General features: G+C 38.8%; 1 protein-coding gene across 1 annotated transcript; it reads left to right on the top strand.

Annotated features, from left to right (window-relative positions):
* Window positions 1–3,318: 3,318 nt before the first annotated feature.
* Window positions 3,319–18,555, top strand: LOC6561349 (protein vestigial). The gene is made up of 7 exons (XM_001986428.2): window positions 3,319–3,515; window positions 8,619–9,042; window positions 10,059–10,391; window positions 16,677–16,768; window positions 16,948–17,144; window positions 18,006–18,079; window positions 18,266–18,555. The coding sequence occupies exons 1-7, from the start codon at window positions 3,420–3,422 to the stop codon at window positions 18,313–18,315; spliced, it is 1,266 nt and encodes a 421-aa protein (XP_001986464.1). The 5' UTR covers window positions 3,319–3,419; the 3' UTR covers window positions 18,316–18,555.
* Window positions 18,556–19,161: the final 606 nt, after the last annotated feature.

The raw sequence follows: 19,161 nt of genomic DNA on the forward strand, positions 1-19,161 counted from the left end.
CCACACTTGCTATGTGCGCGGCAAGGGAGATGGCATGCGTTCGAAATGCCATTTTGTTTGCGCTTCTGCTGCGACGCTGTTGCTGTCGCGACTGCATCCATCGAGCAGCAAGCAGGCAGGCAGGCAGCCAGTCAGCCAGCCAGCCAGCAGTTTGTTTTCTCCCTTCCAATCGAGCGGCAGTTTGGCGGTTACGCATACGCCACACGCTCCGCGTACTCTTCTCTCTAAACGTTCACAGACCGATGTGAGCGATCGCAGCAAGTGCAGCGTATTAGTTCAATTTTCTGAGTGCATACGCTGGCAATTAAAAGATTTATTCGATTTATTTGCCATGCATATACATTTTAGGCTCAAGCGATGCTGCATACGTAACGTAAACTAATGTGAATTGTGAGCAACGTTTACGCTAACGTTCTACGTTATAGTACGTTTCCGTTGTCGTCTTCGGTCGCCTTCGCCGTCGCCGTTTGCGCTGCGCTGCCAACTCGGAAAGAATTTATGGAATTTGGCATTTGTGGATTTAGCGAAAATATTTTCATTGAGTGCGCGAGCAAATGTTTTTGTGTACGCTTCGTTTTTCACATCTTTCGTTGCGCTGCGGGATTGCTGCGCCTGCATATCCCCCACCCTCCCTTCCTCATTGTCTGGCCGCAGTCGCAGTCGCCCCCGTTGCAGTCGCAAAGGCATTGCTAAAATCTTAAATATTCACGTGCAAATTTCGGTGCTTATCAAATGTAATTACTATTTAAATTAACTGCAAAGCATAACGCGCAACCACAAAAATAAAGCAAAGAAAAATAGAAAAAGAAAACGCGTGCTTTTATGACGGCGGTAAAAGAAAACCGTGAAAATCAGTGAAAATCTAAACCACGTAAATGTGATTCACAACAAGAAAAGTGTTTTCTCAATCTATGAGCATAAAAAATATCAAATATAAGTTTTCAGCTTATTGCTGAAGTGCATCAGTCATATTCACACACAAAAAAAACACGCAAAGAATAAAACATTTTTGGAACAATTGGATTATAAAACGAAAGACTTTAAGTGGTAAGTGGCTAGAATTAATCTACTATTAATGTACTACTGAGTGGAACGGGTTCTAGTCAAGGGCCTAGCTTAAAGATAAGCTAAGAATGTATATAATGTCTGGCAATGCTAAGTACTTAAATAATAATAAACAGGTTATATAATTTATAATATTTGTGACTTACATCTTCAATTCAGGCACGCTTCTACGATTCACATTAACAGATATTTCAGATATTCTAGTTACAGCAAATAACTGCATATTTTAATGGGATTATGCATTCATATTTTTTAAAGTACTTTGTGATTATTCAATTAAAAATGTTAATGTCCAATGGGGCGACTTAAAATGAATAGCAACGAAACTTGTTGGAAGATACTGATTAGATTATATAATCGCATTCTTTAGACATTAAGAAGTTAGTAAACTTAAGGGTAAATATGAATTAAATAAATAAAATTACTTTTGCTTACAAAAAAAATACGCTTGATGCCAAAATTGACAGTAAAAAATGCCGCCGGCCACAAAAGTATCATCAATTTGATGGAAGAACCTGAGTAATAATGATAGAATCAATAGCTATAGATAGATATCGATATATGTACATTATTAACTGATATATTTCTGTTATATCTTGATAAAATTGTAACTGGTAAGCGAAATTATAGAAGTTGATTCATTTATCATGCAGAAGGCTTAAATCATAGAACTAATACAATTGCCAAATGGTATTTTTGTGACTGTGCTTACTTTCAAGTTGATATATACGACGTGAACTATTTCAATATTCTTAATGCAATACTTAAACAACAACTTAACACTTTGGCAACAATTTGAAAAATGTGTATATCAAATACAAAATCATTGTCACGAATTTATTTTCACATTTCACAAACCAAATGTGTTTTTAAACGATTGATGACTAATAAAAATTTTAAGCACATTCTGGCAAAGTCAATAATAACAGATCCATATTTAAAACTCAACTCAAATGAATTGCCAACGATTAAGATTAATGTGGCAAATAGGATGTGGTTGCAATAAATTAGGAAAGTGGTTCATATAATACATTTGTATAATATATATATATACATATGTGACAAGACCACGTTCACAATGTGATTATGCATTTATTTGATATTAGAAATAATGAATGCACACTTAGATACATTGTTAAGAGTGATGCATTATACATAACGTCTAACGATTACTAAATATGTGTCGGATTTTATATTTTTGACGCAAGCAACAATTTTAATACCTTTCATTGCCTTGTCTTATTTTTACAGTTTGCAATTTTTCAACGGAAACTCGGGCAAGGGAACGGCCCGGCCCCAACATGGATGCCCGGAAAGCAGCAGCAGCAGCAGCAACAGAAACAACAATATTAACAATAACAATAGCAACTACTACCAACAACAACAACAAGAATAATACAAATAACAACATCTAACAGCAGTCAGCAATGTGGAAATGATAATTGCAATTGCCTGCGCATAACAAAAGCAAAGCAAAGCAAAGCGGGTGAGGAAAGTTGAAGTTGAAGTTGAAAAAAAACGAAGAAAAATACAACAACAACAACGACAACAACAAACAACAAAATCAAGGAAAATTCATAGAAAAAGAAGTTTGCACACAAAAGAAAAACGCAACAATCGGCAGAGCTAGCGAAACAAATCAAAGAAAAGCAACTGACACACAACAGCAACAGCAACAGCAACATCCACAGCACGAAGAAAGAAGAAAAACAACAACAACAATAATAAAAAAAAACAACAAAAAAAACCAAATGAAAAGTAATTAAAGCACTTGAAACAAACGCGATGGTGTTTTACAATATGTAAATATAATTAGCCGAGCGGAGTTTCCATTCCTGGAATTCGCCATTGCCAATCGACTTGGCGGCGAACAAAAAAAAACAAAAAAAAAAAGAAGCAAATCAAACAACTAAAAAAAAAAAAAGAGTAAAAAACACGCCACTGCAACTGCGACTCTGAGCCGGTTTTATAATTACTCTTCACATCACTCGACTGGCCGGCGGTTAAGTTTTTTAATAGTAATATATTTTTATTTTTTTTTTTCGTATTCGCTGTCGTCGGTGTTGCAGGCCCAGGCGCAGGCGCAGGCGCGGCCATTGCAACCGCAACTGCAACGGCTGAAAGCGACTCCAAAAACAGCCAACAGAAAACGGCAAAAGAAAAAAGTAAATAAAGACAAGCAACGGCAAATTGTGGAAAAGTTGACAGCGCGCAAAAAAAAAACTGTGATTATTGTGATTAGTGTATTGTTGTTGTGTGTGCGCGAGTGTGTGTGTGTGTGTGTGTGTGTAATAATTGGAAATTGGATAGATTGGGTGTTTTGAGGGCTGCCACTGCAAACTGCAACTGCGACGATGGCAGTGTCCTGCCCAGAAGTTATGTACGGTGCCTATTATCCATATCTGTATGGGCGCGCAGGACCAAGTCGTTCATTTTATCAATATGAGAGGGTAAGTTCGATATATATATTTATATATATATATAATATATATATTCGATATATAACATATATCAATCAATCCCTCTCGCATAGCTATCGATTTAAATTAAGAGCATAGCTCCTACGAAGCACATTAAGGAAATCTCCCATTTACATATTTTTCTTAACTCGGTCTTGTGTATAAATCCATTGCTAAAGCAGCTGAAAATGCTGATTTTATATTTATTTATGGTCAGCTTTCACCTGAGATAAATTTCCATTCATTTTCTGCACTGAAATAATTGCGTTTCACGTTTGGGTTTTTCATGGCAGACAAAAGAGTCGCTATCCTTGACAGCAACTGCATTAAAGTCATCAATATCATTATCATTAATATATTTCAACAAAATTTAAAGTCCTTATATTGTTAATTAAAACTATTTAACTTGTAGGAAATTGATTTTTCATTAGTGACTAGTGTGGAACAAAAATAGCAGTAAATTATTTTCATGTTAAAACATCAACAATCTTGTTTCTTCAACGATAGCCAAAGGAAATATCGTTTGCTTCTATCTATACATCTATGTATATATCTTTATTTATGTATCGATCAATCTATACTTGTTCGCTCATGAAAATAGTTTCTATCTATCATTGACTTGGGAAAATATCGCAGCAGCTAAGATCTACTTCAAGCTAAGGTGATCTTGGTCAAATGCCAAATTAGACAGTTTTAAGATGGATTAATTAACTTGACCTTGGGCCAGCAATAGCATATTTGAATTATTGAACATTTTGTCTTGTGTAGCCAAGAAACAAGCAAGAGCCAAATATTATAAATATTAAAACTAGACGCAAGTAAAATATTTCTAAATATCTTATCTTATTAACTTTGCTATTACAATACTTTTTGCCATTATAATTTCTGTAATTGTGACTTTTATGCTTAATTAAATGTGCATATTAATTAACGTTAACAAGCCAAGAAATCAACACGCACAAATGTCGACAGCAATCTGCCCCTTCTGCCCCTCCACAACCCGCCCGCAATTTGTTTACGTTGAAGACTGGGGCATTTGTATAATTAAATCCACTGAAACAAATCATAAGAATTCACGCAAAACGCAAATCGTTTTTCAATGTGAATGCGGCTTGCAAGATTTCAAGGAATTCCACAAAGCAAATGTCGCTTTGTTTGCCGTTTGTCTTTCTTTATTTTATATTTTTTGTTTTGGTTTTTTTTTTTTGGTGGTTTTTGTAGTTTTTTGCTAAACATTGATTTCGAAGATATCTGGTGATTTTTTTGTGACAAGTACAGAAAAGTTCTCACGATGGCCGCGGCTCGAGCTTCACAGTTCTTTTTTGTGGCCCAAAAGGGACACACAGTGAAGCCCTCAAGTTGAATCCGAATCTGAATCTGAAACTGGGCTTGTGTTTTGGTTTGGGTTTTGGGACTCCATTGGACACCACTGTCTGCATGTCGCTGTGGCACAAAGAAATTCTTGTGTCGCAAGTTCCAATTATACAAGGCCGCGGCACCCAAATCGAAATTGGCCTTTTATGTAAGTAACCGATACGAACACGATTCTGATTCTATGCTTTTGCATGACCATAAACAGGACGCAGAAAGAGAGATAAACTCCCGAGATCACCGCACGACGCTCCTGGGCCAAGTCAAGCCAAAGCCATAAGGGTAAAGGGTTCGGTTTCGCTTTCGGATTTCGGTTTGGGCTTTGGGCTTTGCGTTTGGGTTTTGGGGTTCGAGCCAATCGCAGATTGAGTCAGCAGCGCAGAGTCTGCTCAGTCTGCTCAGTTGGCTCTTGGCTCTTGGCTAACCAGACCAGGTGACCGCTGACCGGTGATCGGTGATCGGTGATCGGCTCTAAGAGGTGACCGGTTTATTTGCCCAAGCCTCTTACAAAGGAGAGGCAGGCTCCCTGGCAGTTTTGTCGTCCCGTCGACACTTTGCTTTTTTCTCTTTGTTGTTGTTTTTGCTGTGTTCCCTTTCTCTTAATTTATTGCGTGTATCGCCATTAGTTCTTGCCGAGCACATCAAAAACGATCAGATAAACCAACAAAAAAAAAACAAAAAAAGGAACGTCTATCGTAGGCACGCCGAAGCTGAGATGCCCTTTGCCAAACGGAGTCATTGAACACCTGCTGACATCTAAATTGGGCAACACCTTTGAAAGTTCTGTATTATAGTAGTCAAATGTGGATAATTCTGTTATCCAATATAAAATGACTCGTAACTAGTCTTTTGCTTTATAATTAACCACCAACGAATCAGACTTATTAGTTTGTCTAGTTAGTTCACGTAATTATTCCCATGGGAGTCACACCGATTCAGCCGACTTCGATAGATAGAAAAAAACATCCCAACTTGGCGGATGTGAACACGGTTAGTGCTGCAGATTACGAATATATATATACATATATAGAGGATATTACAAAACGGCACAACAAAATGATAGTACTCCTCAGCAAGGGCATACAAAGCGAAGCGAAACGAGCCAAGTGAGTAGTCTGGGAAGGAGGGATGTCACAGGTTCTTCGTCCAAGTTGGTGATTTATGCCGTGTGAGCAGCCGAGTTGATCGCTGAGCATAATCGAAATATCGCTGCAGCTAATAACAGTGACTATATGCAGCAGTTGCAGTTTCCGAGTCAGATACTTTCTGTATCTGAGCATTGTTCGCACATCGTTGGCTACTGCACTTTGGCCCAGATCGTGTCGCCTGATAAGGCATGCAGCAAGAGCAGCAACAACAGCAGCGGCAAACATATTGATTATGTGCTTAAAACGATTGACAGATAAAGATACAGATAGAGATACTTATTGCGAATGCAGCATGCGGCTTGCTGCTTGCTGCATACAAACACGTTATCCTTAACGTATCCTGCCACGATTCTGCCTGCTCACGCCCGCAATGAGTTGGCGCTTTTCGATTAGCCTAATTAGGGCGCCCCTTAGCACTTTGGGGGCAAACAAATTAAGACTTTGTAAACAAGCCGCAAGCATAAAAGCCGAAGTGTCAGCTGCTGCCGTGGAATGTATCTACAAGATACTCAGCACACTTAAAAAAAGTAAAGAGCACGTTGTTCTTAAATCTATAATTGAAATACGAGAAAGGAGAATGAAGTTCTTCTCTTAAAAATGTTTTTTCTTTTAATATGTTAAACTATTTCTTAAGCCAAAAACGTTTCAGCTTTATTTAGTTATTTGATTGAGTTATATTATTGGCTAAGATATTTGTTTACTTTAAGTAGCTGAGTTCCTTAAATGTTATCAATATCATTTTAAATCAAACTTGGTAAGCTTAACTGTAAAATTTTAATTCTGAAATTTAGAAGCTCTTTCCTTGAGTGAATTTTATTCCCAGTTATGCAAAATTGAAGATATTCCTTTAAGAAGTAAATAAAAGGAATTCGATAACGATTTTACTTGAACTTAGAACAGTTTTTACTCTTGGTATCTGTGTTTAAAGACACATTTACTACTTTTCCGAATTTTATTTTGCAAATTTGGTTATTTCCAAAAAAATTGTATGAAAAGATTGCAAATTTAAAGTAACTTTAATAATAAATAATGTATTTTTGACAGTCGGCTAAGGTCAAGCGTTTTGAAACACGACTTACTCCAATATTGGGCCATATAGTTTTCCAAGTGTAAGTATCTATGAGATACTTCAGACGACACCCACGCCAGCCGTCGCATTGTTTGCTCCACATAAATCATGGAAAATGGCTCGAGCTGTCGATGCTCGCTGCACTTTTCAAATGGATCGTGCTGGTTAACCCATTATTAACCCCGAGGCCAGCATCATAATTGCTGTGCTCTCTCCCCCACCCCAACCGTCGCCCGCCCTTTATCGTAGGTGTGTGGAGTGAGGCGTGGGGGGTTTGGGGGAAGGGGGAAGCGTGTTTAAATTTAGATGCGTTTTCGGGGCGCTCGCAAATGTGGCGAAACGGCAGCGTGCCCCTCGTCCGGTTATCAGCCACTTATAGAACGCTCGCGCTAATGGGCTCATTAAAGACGCCGTGCAATACACTCGGAAAAATAGGACCTGACATGTGAAAATCTTTGTAAAATGAAAATTGACCTCAAATGAGAATCGCACTGAAAATTAGAAAGTTTTTCTGGCTTCCAGAAAAAATTCAATATATGAAAATATAAATTTCTCTACACTGAGAAACAAGAAATCGACAATCCCCAAAAATTAAGCGTTTCATATTTTTCTTTGAATTATTTTCTTTATTTTTAAAAGAAATATATTTGTATAAAAGAAAAAATATTCATTCTAACACTCAGAAAGATAACAAGTTAGAATAATCTAGTCGAAAAAGAGCTCGACTAGAAGTTACCCTACACCCAGCTGTTAAATACATCGCAGACATCCAAATATTAGTTTCCTTATTATGAAAATTAGTTTTAGCTAACAAAATATGCGTTTCTCATTAAATTGTTGGTCAATAATATGTCTGGGAATAATATAAATCTGATCTATATCTATACAATTGTGTATTTTATTGGCACAAAAATTGCTTTGCATCGATTTTATCGACACGTAAAATCAACGTGGCATTCCAAATTTGAAGTCTCTAACTCTCAGACTAAACCCTTTTTCCCATTTCCTATGAACTCAAGAAATTTGCTGCCAGGTTTCGTTGTTTTCTTCGAGTGTAGTTGCAACGCTGGCAGAGGTAGTAGGGGGTAGTCGGGGCTAAGGGTGGAGGGATAGGTGTAGGTGTCGCACTGCGCTCGTAAATTGTCTCGAGCGCCGCATTATGTTTGACACGTCGCCAAGCTGGAAGATTGTGGCATGATTATCGCTGCCCTGTGAACGGCTTTAGACTGTGACCCCCACCCCCACCCACTCCTCTTGTTCCCTTGTCCCCTCACCGCTCCCGCAGCCCGCTCTAATTTCCTGCGTGACAATATGCGAACGCTCGTAAATTTAATGGTCTCACACTCAAATCTTTTTCCCATCGGCATAAATTTACGTATTGTGTCATTTTCAATTTGCACCCGAGCGCCTCATAATTCATTTCTCACTTTTCAATTTTCCATTTTCAATTTTCAGTTTTCAGTTTGCCCCCTCACTAACTAATGCTCTCTGTGTCTCTCCTTGCAGTTCAACCAGGATCTGTACTCGTCCTCGGGCGTACAGCTGGCCGCCTCGTCGAGCGCCTCCGGCAGCTCTCACTCCCCCTGCAGCCCCATATTGCCGCCGTCGGTGAGCGCCAATGCGGCAGCAGCAGCTGTTGCCGCCGCCGCACACAATTCAGCTGCAGCAGCCGTTGCAGCGGTTGCGAATCAAGCCTCCTCCTCTGGCCTGCAACTGGGCGCAGTGGGTGGCGGCGTCGGTGGTGGAGTGGTTGGCAGCGGCCCATCAAGCGGTTTACTCGGCTCAAATCTGGCTCCGAGCGCCGGTCTGGGCATGAGTCCGGTGCTGAGTGGCGCTGGCGCCGGCGGTGTTGGCCATGGCATCCACAGTCACAGCCGGACACATCAAACCAAAGAAGAGGATCTCATTGTGCCGCGCAGCGAAGCTGAAGGTGAGTGCTAGCTTTTGTGACTAATCCTAATTATCCAGATATATATATATATATATGTGATAGCACCTAAGAGATAAGATTGTGGATAAATTTAGAGTTTCGCAAATGGAATATTGAACAAATTACTTAAGACTTAAGTCTAGCGATGAATGACAGTAGGAAACATTGATAACATTTTTTCAATATGTATTTATTTGCATATATAAGAATAATATATATATATTTATAGCATCATATCATTATTACCAACATTATTAATTCGATACGTTATATAAAAAATAGTTTGACAAGTTGCCATTGATAACTAAACTGGTATATAACTGAATATCCGAAATAAATCTTTTAAAATTTCGCAGCAATGCTAATCCAAATACAAAATGCGTAAATTTATATAAAAATGTGTATTCAAAATAAATCTTAGCTAAAATGTTGCAACAAAGCTCAACTAAATAAGAAATTTAGAATTGTTATTGTTAAAATGTATTTATAGTTAAGCATAGTAAAAGGTTGTCAGTAAAGAAATAAATGCTGGCCGCTAGATTCATTAATCAAGAGTATTTTTGAAATGCTTTATGTTTATTTTGAAATTTATTCATTAACGTTTACTTTAGTCAAAGATAAGCCCATTAAAAGATAAGCATGTGTTCACATTTCTGCTGTCAGCATCGAAGATCGATTGTTTGCCATGCCAGTGGAATGTGCTCCCGTTTTAATATAGTCTGAAAGAAAGACAGAGAGAGAGAGAGAGAGACATGTATATATACACATATAGAGAGAGAGAGAGATAGAACGACAGGCTAATTAATTTGCACATTTTTGAGATTGTTCGCCGGCATTCCGACGAGTTAACATTTAATAATTTATATCATATTTTATTGCGGAAATGCAACGCGAATAACTTGCAACTATCCAATGAACTTCGCAGCTTTCTCTATCTCTCTGTCTCTCTCTCTCTCTCTCTGTCTCTGTCTCTGTCCTATTGGGTTGCCAATAATAAAATGCGTATTCAATTGCAGCGCGCCTGGTGGGCTCCCAACAACAGCATCATCATCATAATGAATCATCCTGCTCCTCTGGCCCCGACTCGCCCCGCCATCCGCACTCCAATCATCCGCATTCGCTGCACGGCGGTGCGGGGGGCGCGTCCACGGGGGGTGTCTCGGCTGGCACGGGCGCCATGTCCAAGGAGCTGCCACTGGACACGAGCAGCAGTGGTGGAGGAAATCAAGGACGCGCTCAGTATCTGTCGGCCACCTGCGTTGTATTCACAAACTACTCCGGCGACACGGCCAGCGTTGTGGATGAGCACTTCTCCCGGGCGCTCAACTACAGCAATAAGGATGCTAAAGGTAGCTACTACTCCAAATATATACAGATATATATATAAATGATCCATGTCATGTGTTACACCCCAATCCCACATTTTACATGTGGATCAAAAGGCCCGCTCATGTCATGTACTTGTCCCAGCTGTCAGTTTGCGTGTTGGCGTTCACAATTACCCAGAACCAGAACCAGAGCCAGAGCCAGAACCACCACAAGAATCAGTTTCACAGCCCCGTTGCCAGAATGCTGGTGCCAGGCCAGGCCAAGCCAAAAAAAAAAAAAACAAACAAAAAGTATCTCATAATTAGCCAAGAATCAGAGCGGAGTTATTAAAATGTCGCGTGCAATTGCTCATGAAAGTGCAAATGGGAATGGCAATGGAAATGGCAGGGGATGCGGGTTTTGCTGAATGGATATAAGAAAAATGTAACCCTCTAAATAGCAGCTCTACATTTCTAGGAAACCATACTTGCAATTATTGTTTACAACTAAAAACGGCTTCTAAAAGATTTGAAAGGAATAAAAAATTAAGTATTTTATAAAAGTACTTCTTGAATTCGAGTGAGCATTTTATATTTATATTGAATCTAACAATATTTCAATATATATATGTATTGTTCAATCGTAGGCGAGTAAATGAAATATGCTTATTTTTCCAAGTGTAGCTCAACAAATTCTTTTTGCGATAACTTTCATTAAGTTGTTAAACATAAAACTTGAATAAAATTCATTGACAAATAGCAAGTCGAATATTTTTCCTAAATAGAAAAAAGAATATTTATTAAATAAAATACAGTATTAATATTAAAATAATGATTCAAATATAGATAATTAATATTTAATTGCTTAAGAAGAGTGGATTGTTTTTAGACAAATCCTGCTTTTCAGCAGGCAATACAATCTTGCTGCGTACTCCTTCCGAAGACGATGATGCCACCAAGACAATCCACTTCCTTTCCCTCGGCGCGTTGTTGTTGTTCGTCGTATCTTTGTTGCACTGAATGCCAGTGTGTCGCACAATAAACCGAATAAATCAAGTTGCCACTTGCCACTCGGTTGTTCTTTCGATTTCAAAATTAATTACCTCCTTTAATGAAGATAAACGTTTCGTTTGTTCATGCCTGTCGCACTCTCCCCCAACCCCTTCCTCTTCCCCTGTTTATCTGTCTGTCTGTCTGTCCAACTTGCTGTATCTTTTGGCTGCAGTCGCCCAAGTTCTTTTTAATATTCCGTTTTATTTATAAAGTGTATGCGATTATTTGCCTCTTTGCATCTGTTTAGATCATGCATACAAAAATCAAAACAAGAACAGAAAAGTTTCTCTTTAATTTCGAAACGCCAGAAAAATATTAAATTATTATATAAACTGGAAGGCCTCAAAAATAGTCTTAATTATTATTAAATTTATTTTTGAGTCGAATTTAACTGCAAGTTTATTTAGCAGTTAAGTAAAATTTCCCTCAAACTGCGGTTCTTTGCTCAATCAATCAATTATCGCTTTTATTGCGAAGCACATTTGCATGCTAAGCAGAAACCACCGCCAGGTGACGCTAATGTGCCGTACGTGTCCTTGTATTGTATTGGGTACTCAGCATCCCCAACTCCAACCCACAACATTTGGCCAATCAACGAGCACTCAAACAATTTGTGGCGTATTTTCTTTTTACCACTAATCGCAATCGCATTTATTGCTCCAGCTGCCTTTTATTGAGCTTCTCTGCGACTGCCTGCCAGACACTCTGAGGGGGTGTGTGTTTTGGCTGGTGGGGTGGTACAGAAAGGGGGGGGGGGGGGGTGTCTACCTGGCACTTTGATTGTGTAATTTCAGTTTGGTACGCTTTTGATTTGATGCGCGTTAATTGGAAATTTACGTTTATAGTTTGGAGGCCCGATTAATTCAATCAAATTCGATTCGCTTTTCAATTTGATGTGATTTCCCCAAAAACAATATGCCAGAACTAGCCAAATTCCATTGAGTTGGATTTTTATTAAGCTAAAATTGCTTTTATCTTCAACTCTATTGCTGCTAGTCACTTTTGTATAGTTTTGCAAATGCGGGCTTTGAATGGATCCATAAAAGTTGAGTTATTTAATTAGATAGATGGATGTCAATATTTGTATCATTTACAAATTGTTTCATTTTTCAGAAATGATTAAGCTCAAAAAAACACAATTTTTAGTGAAGCAATTCAAGTGTTATCCACATTATGTGTTGCAAGTATCCATCAGGCAATAAACGGTTGAAAGGAATCTTTTGAATATTATGTGTAATTAATATGTTATGCTGTTCTCTATAAAATTAATTGAGCTATGCACAAAATTCACTCAAAATGTTTCCGCTTATAGAAAATTGTGGTTCTCAATATGATAGTTGTGGTTGTTGTAGCCACCAGCCAAACCACTCAACCACTCAACTCAACTCACCCACTAAGCAAAATGTGAAACTTGCGCAATTCAAATAACAAAAATGAAAACAAGAAAAAATATAAAAAACAAAGCACAAAAATCAGCAGCAAACTTTGTTCACGTTTTTTTGTGGTATGACGCTACTTAATGGTATTTAAAGTTCATTTTGGCCATTTGTCTATTTGAGTGGTTAGTACACACACACACACACTCGCACACACACACACACACACACTCGCACACATGTTAACACCGTGTTTGGTACTTTAAAAACTATTCAGCATTTATATAGATTTTTCTCTCTCTATCTTGATGTGCAGGTTTTTTCTTCTTTTTTGCTGTTTTTTAAATTTGCACATACATAATGCTGCTGCTGTTGTTGTTGTTGTTGTTGTTGTGGTGTGCGTGTGTATGTGTTTGTGTATATATCTAGTTGGAATGTGCTATAAAATGTCGCCGGAATGCGATGTGGTCGATGTTGTTTTTGCTGCTGACGTTGTTGTTGCTGTTCGTTGTGTGGTTCGTCTGGCGGTGCCAATGCCGAATGCCGCATAGATTCCTCATTACGGTTTTAAAATGCATTTCAATTAACTGCTCACTCGAGATACACTCACATTGCATTGCATCGCATCGCATTGTACACAGACACAGATACAGATACAGATGCATACGCTCACACAGATACAGTTACCAATACAGATGCAGATGCAGATACAGATACATTCTCAGTGGCACGCTTGCACTTTCAGTTGTTGTGGCTTCTGTTCGGTTCGGTTTGCTTCGGTTCTGTTCTCCTAAAATATATCGCCGTCATCAGTGCGACCAAACACCCCGAAGATCCACACATGCATACACAGCGAGAAATTAAATCAGTGATGTTGCTCTTGACTCTTGACTGTACTCAATTCAAGAATAACTTTTCTTTTTGAAACGAGTTTTATATTTTGCTGTTCTTTGAAGTCAAACAGAACTTTGTTTAAGCACGAATTAGTTTTCAATTAAGCATAAATTACTCCAACTAAGTGAAACTATTCCAATGGCTCCGAACAAATGTAAGCAATGCAAAATCGATGCATTTTATGTGCAATTTTCTGCTTTTCTTCTCTCTCTTTTTAATGCATTTTCTGTATTTTTGTTGTTGATTTTTTGACTAATTTATTATCCACTTACTTGTATATACTTGCCTCATATACATATATACTTTGAAGCAACATTTATGGTTAATTTTAAATCAAATATCAATTATACTAAAGTCAATAAATGTTATTCGCCTGATTCGCTCTTCAAATTTACAGAAACTTGTTTTCAGTTCAGGCATTTCTTGCACCAGCTCTTTTCCCACTGTGTACTTATGTGGCCCCAGAGAGAGAGAGGGAGAGAAAGAGAGATAGAGAGAAAGATGTCCTCAGCTGCAGCCTTCAGTTTGTGTGTGTGTACGCTGGCCCTCGTTTGCAGTGTTTGTGGCACTTTCATATGATATTCGAATGCTACGCGTATTTAATTAGATGCCCCGAAGAATTCGATTTAAAATTCCTTGGCACCCGCCGCTGGCGCAGATGCAACAGCAAGCAACAGAGAACAACCCGTGCAACATGCACCGTACACCGTACCCCGAAACCTAAGAAGAGCAACATATTTAGAGTAGGAAAGATTCTCGCTCGCTCTTTGACTATTTCCATTTGGGTTAGGTTATATGTTCTCTATATATATATATATATATATATATATATATATATATATATATATATATATATTTAAAAGGACAAACGCCTCTTTTTTTCTTGGTTGTGTGTGTGGTCGCTTATCAGCATTGCAGTTGATTCCGATTCAGGTGCAACTTCATTAGTGGCCGGCAGCGATCAGGTGAAAGGTGAACAGGTAGCATTTGCAGCTCTTTGCAGCGTCATTTGAGCCATGCGGCATTGCCGCATTGAATTGAAAGTGAAAACAAGCGGCGACAAGCGGCGGCAGCAAGGAAGCGCCCACAAATCTTTGCTGCAACTTGCTTGTTTGCACTTTAATGGGAATTCCTGGCCGTCAGTTGGGCGAGTGAGTGAGTGAATGACTATGACGCTGAAGATGGCGACGATGACGACTTTTTTTCGCCAGCCGTTTTTTCTTTTCTGTTTTTTTTTTTTTGTGCGCCGTCGAATGGGGCACGCGGCATCGCTAACCAACCAACCAAGTCAGCCAGCCAGCCTGCCAGCCAGTCAGTCAGCCAACCAACCAGTCAGCCACATCATCAGCATTCAAGGCACACTCACAACGTGCCACAGCGAGTCGCAACTTCTCAGTTGCAGTCCGCGACGGCTGCAAACAGTTCAAAGCACATCCTCGAAGCTACACTTGGAAAAAAGCTAGACTTAGAAAAATGCAATCCATAGTTAAAAAGAGCAGCTCGATTTATTTTTAGAAAGAAAAATCCTATCTCATTTATTTGATCGATTTTTGTTTATTTTCGAAATCAAACAAGTCTTTTTATGATGAAATTACTTTCTAAAAATTAGAACACTTCATATTTGTAATCAATAATGAAAATATTAATTTTAGCAACAATTTCTAAAAAGCAGAACAAATATTGAATGCTGAATTTAATTTGTTTTAAAGATGATTTCTGTTCCTTTCGGGGCATCTTAAAAATGAAGTCGTTCTGCTAAAGGCAAGGTGAAATTTGTTTTGCTGAGTGTAGAGCTGCGCAGAGTAACTGCGCCTCCCCTATGCCACATAAGCCTCATGTCTCTATTTCCATTGCCCCTCCCAGAAGAACAACAGCAGCAGCAGCAGCAGCAGCAGCAGCAGCAGCAGCAGAAGCAGCAGTTGTTGTATATTTTTCTCTTGAATTGAGTTTGGAATGTTGTCAACGCAAATGCGCCTATGTCCCAAGTACCCAGAGGCAGTTGCAGTTGCAGTGGCAGTGGCAGTGGCAGTGGTAGTGGTAGTGGTAGTGGCAGAGGCAGTGTGCCCAGTCCACTCAGCAGTCCCAAGTTGCAGTCCTTGGCACATGTGCATGCCACAGACGCCAAACAGGCAGTCAACCAACCAAAAGTTGTTGCTATTTTCGGCAACAATTTTCATGCAGCAACAGCAGCAGCAGCAGCAGCAACTCTCCATTACAATCGACTCCAAGAGTGCTGCGCTGCTTGTGCTGCGACTGCGGCGGCGGCTGCTTGCCACAATAATGGAGATGTCTTCGTGTTCGTCTTTTGCGATTTCATAAACGCGTAGATTTACAACCATTTAATACAAGTGATGATCCTGAACACGGCACCGACAACACCAACAACAACGACAATGACAACAAACATTCCGCTCAGTTATTTGCAACAAGCCATGGCGCCGACAACAACCAAGTACGTGGCTAAGGCTACGACTCTGACTCTGGCTGTGGCTGTGGCTGTGGCAGTCACTGTGCCGCTCGACTGTGCACCCAGCTTCAATTCGCGAATACAACAGCAGCAACAGCAGCAGCAGCAGCAGATGCTCAGTTTATCATTATGCACATGAATTGAAATTGCTGTTGCTGCTGCTGCTGCTGTTGACACTCCCAAAGTAGGCCCCATTACACAATGTATACTCTGAGGATTATTATGAAATTAAGAACAACTGTTCTGGGATTTTATAGCATTTAATTCTTAACAGTAAATTATTCTAAAAGAACTTCAACTAATGAGTTAATTATAAAATACCTAATGCAACCATTTAAGCATTTACAGACTATGCTTTTAAGTGGAATCAAACTTAATTGTTGCTCAAACTGAAATTCTGAGTTTAAGACAAAAACGCTTAACACATTTTATTTTCTTAGAAAACTCAGTGATATTTCTACCGGAAACTGCACTAAATTTGCTCAAAAGTAACACTGACTCAACAATACTCTTTTTTGGCTTGCAACTCTTTTGCAGATAGCAGCAATCCGATGTCCAGTCGCAATTTCCCACCATCGTTCTGGAACAGCAATTACGTGCATCCCATTCCCGCCCCCACACATCCACAGGTAAGTGTGTGTGTGTGTGTGTGTGTGTGTGTGCATCGGCAACGAAAAACCGATTAAGCTGCAATACGTGCCGCAATTACGAGTTGCAGCAGAAGCACGCACTCTGAATAAGTTGTAATTCGGTGGCCAATATCTGCACTGCTCAATCTCTCTGTTTTTTTGTATATATCCAAATGCAGGTTAGCGACTTGTATGGGACAGCGACAGACACTGGCTATGCCACCGATCCCTGGGTGCCACATGCGGCAGCCGCGCACTATGGTTCCTACGCGCACGCCGCCCATGCGCATGTGGCCCACGCGCACGCCTACCACCACAACATGGCCCAGTACGGCAGCCTGCTGCGCCTGCCCCAACAATACAGCCACGGCACAAGGTGAGCACACAAATACCCTCGCCCCTCCCCGCCCCGCCCACAAAAGCCTAGGCAGCAACTTAAAAGTCTTTCACAGAAACTCAGCAATGCTCTTTAGCTATTTTAATTGAGTGTGCAAATAACTATAATTTTATTTTGGAGAAGAAAAGATATAAGGAAAATTTAAAGATTTAAACAGTTTTACATAAAATGTAACACTAAAAGTGCCCAAGCCTGATGGCATTTCAAAAACTAACACGATCCTAAGTCCCAAAACTATTTGGCTTATGGTTCATCTCCAGATAAAGTCTACTTTCTTTAATATATGCTTATTATAATCTAAATCGGTTCTATTCAGCATCCGTAAGTGTATATATTGGGATAGAAGTCTTACAAGAATTCCAAGCGAAAATAGTCTTTCTAGATCTAGATCTAATCAGCATTAATCTACTGGACAAACTATGATTATAGATCGATACAAGTTTGACAAAGTAAATTTGACATTTAAAGTTTGGAACCGCTCCGAAATGGATTTTAGAGCAGTAAAGGTTAAGGATTGTTTCAAAATTGTTATCGGTATTTAGTTCCATTGTGGTGCTATATAATATATTATATATTGCCATCAGTAACTGATACTTACAATATGTTGAATTTTGGTTTCTGAATTTCAATCAGTAAAGTTGCGGTTCTGTTTTCGGTTTGACACACTGACTCCAACTGAACATAGCCGAGTGGCTAAGAATAGCAAATGTATGCTATATGCAGATCAAGAGTGCTTTGAGTATTATTGAAAAGGTCAAACCAAAAGGTCATACAAATATATGCATTTATATACACTATCTCACTTACTTACTTACTGACCCGTGTATGGCCTCATTGCAGACTACACCATGACCAGCAGACGGCCCATGCCCTGGAGAGTGCGGCAGCCTACTCGAGCTACCCAACAATGGCAGGTGCGTACTCGACTCCACATCTTTAAGGACTTTTGTGGCATATTTGGGCATTTGGCCATTTGGCGATTTGTCCATTTGTGTGCCATTGTCATGACAATGGGATGACTTACAACGTTTGACCTGTGCTTTAATGAAATATGTTTTGTTTGTCTCTTTGTTGTTTGCACACACACATGCGAAATAAAGGTCTGGAAGCTCAAGTGCAGGAATCGTCAAAGGATCTGTATTGGTTCTAGAAACGGTCTCCAGTGTTATCCCACGCAGCCAGCTGGTGTGAGGGGAATTTCTCGTTGATGCTTGATGGCAAAAAGGAAAGCGACTCTCCACAGATAAATAATCATAAATTACAAATTACCACAGCACAGCCCAACAAATAAACAATAAACGGATGCTCCGCTCTAATTATTAAGAAGGATCTGCAACTAATGCAAAACTTATGTTAAACAACGCAACACAAACAAAACAAAGAAATTGCAGCTGAGTTTTGTTTTAAATATTATTATTTGTTAAACGAATTGCTGATAATTATTGGGCTGAATTTATTAATAATAATAATAATAATAATAATAATAAATAATGCAATTTGTTTGTAATTTATAAAATGTGTGAGTCTGTCGGAGGTTTAAATTTATTATTATTTGTACTCTTATATTTGTAAACAATTCGCGTATTAAAAATTGTGTAATTTTTGTATTGTACCCCAATAAGTTTAGCATCCCATATCAGCAAGTTAGACAAGCGTATATATAAATAAAAAATATACATACATATATATATATATATATATACAACTACACATAAATCTAAATCGATATATATATATACGTATATATATATATATTCTTATGCATAATCCGCGTTAGAGTTTTTTGGTAACAATTTACTACAGCGATAATAAAACACTAACGATAATAATCAACATTTCTTGTATAGTTAACGACTTGGACATAAATTTGAAAGCTAGACTTTATTTTGTTTAATATCTTCAATTTTGGAATTTCACAAATTAGGTTATACAAATTGAATGCAACAACAAAAAAATCTAAAAAAAAAACAAACAAAAAACAAAAAATGAGATAAAA

Source organism: Drosophila grimshawi, unplaced genomic scaffold, assembly GCF_018153295.1.
Source record: "Drosophila grimshawi isolate 15287-2541.00 unplaced genomic scaffold, ASM1815329v1 contig_1367, whole genome shotgun sequence".
Lineage (NCBI taxonomy): Eukaryota > Metazoa > Arthropoda > Insecta > Diptera > Drosophilidae > Drosophila > Drosophila grimshawi.

Excerpts from the sequence above, each read along its gene's own strand:
- LOC6561349 (XM_001986428.2), top strand. The coding sequence starts at position 3,420 with ATGGCAGTGTCCTGCCCAGAAGTTATGTACGGTGCCTATTATCCATAT. Across the intron at positions 3,516-8,618 it reads CATTTTATCAATATGAGAGG|TTCAACCAGGATCTGTACTC; the intron begins GTAAGTTCGATA and ends CTCTCCTTGCAG. Across the intron at positions 16,769-16,947 it reads CCGCCCCCACACATCCACAG|GTTAGCGACTTGTATGGGAC; the intron begins GTAAGTGTGTGT and ends ATCCAAATGCAG.